Consider the following 1,267-nt stretch of genomic DNA (forward strand, 5'->3'; position numbering starts at 1 on the left):
AACATCAGGATCAAGGATCTATCATTTTCCCAGCACTTACAGTCAGCCAAACAGCACTAGAGAGCTGACACTGCTTGAAACCCGAAAGATGCTGATAGTGAAGGCTCAAAAGGAGATTCTGAAGAAGCTAAAAGAATGGAAATCAGGGACTCCAAGCAACACTCTGAATAGAGAGAGCAAGAAAGCGAAAGAAAGCAAGAGAGAGAAGTATGAGAGCACCACTAATGGGAAAGTTGGGTTGTTGTCTGAGGTAGAAGAGCTGGCTGACAAGCATCGTGTTAGTTGTTCTGCCAATAATGCAGATAAGAAGGATATTGTGGCAGTTTCACTGAATGTTCCAGATCCTGACTTTCATGATTTTGACAAGGATAGAAGTGAAAGTTCTTTCGGAGATAACGAAGTTTGGGCTGCTTATGATGATGATGATAGTATGCCGCGTTTTTATGCCCTAATTAACAAGGTGCTATCTAGGAATCCATTTAAGGTGAGGATCAGTTGGCTTAACTCAAAAACCAACAGTGAATTTGGTCCCATTGACTGGGTAGGCTCAGGCTTCTACAAAACCTGTGGGGAATTTAGAGTTGGCAGATATGAAATCTGCACTTCTATTAATTCATTTTCTCAGAAGGTTATTTGGTCAAAAGGCCCACGAGGGACTATTCAAATATTTCCGAAGAAGAGTGATGTTTGGGCACTCTACAAAAATTGGTCTTCTGATTGGGACGAACGTACTCCTGATGAAGTTATACACAGTTATGACATGGTAATGGTGCTTGATGATTATGAAGAACAGGGCGTGTCTGTTGCTCCTCTTATGAAGGTGATGGGTTTTATGACAGTATTTCGTCCAAATTTGGAGCCTGAAATGCTCAAGAGAATCCCGAAAGAAGAGATGTTCCGATTTTCTCATCAGGTCCCCTATCACTTGCTTACTGGTCAAGAAGGTCAAAATGCACCAAGAGGTTGCTTGGAACTGGATCCAGCAGCTACCCCATTGGAACTTCTTCAGGTGACAACAGTCTCTCAAGAGATGCCAGTCATACGAAATGGAGGAGGTATTAATGAAGAGGTATTGCCGAGTGTTTCTGTTACCAGGGTGGATGAGATTGATGACGGGTTAGTGACACATGAATGATCTAGAGTCGAGGAAGGTAAGAAAATTAACTTGCCAAGTTAGGCAACACTTATTGGCAGATTTAGAATATACTGGAAATCTTAGATGGATGTTCAGGTTGCTGGAGATACATATAAGCATGAAGGCCTTTTC

General features: G+C 42.0%; 1 protein-coding gene across 1 annotated transcript; it reads left to right on the top strand.

Moving 5' to 3' along the window:
* The first annotated feature begins 6 nt into the window (after positions 1 to 6).
* LOC111385782 lies at positions 7 to 1,261 on the top strand. Its single transcript, XM_023010195.1, has one exon. It carries the CDS (start codon positions 89 to 91, stop codon positions 1,133 to 1,135), a length of 1,047 nt encoding a protein of 348 aa, XP_022865963.1. The 5' UTR covers positions 7 to 88; the 3' UTR covers positions 1,136 to 1,261.
* The last annotated feature ends 6 nt before the right edge of the window (positions 1,262 to 1,267 follow it).

The sequence above is a fragment of the Olea europaea genome, unplaced genomic scaffold, assembly GCF_002742605.1.
Source record: "Olea europaea var. sylvestris unplaced genomic scaffold, O_europaea_v1 scaffold32770, whole genome shotgun sequence".
NCBI lineage: Eukaryota > Viridiplantae > Streptophyta > Magnoliopsida > Lamiales > Oleaceae > Olea > Olea europaea.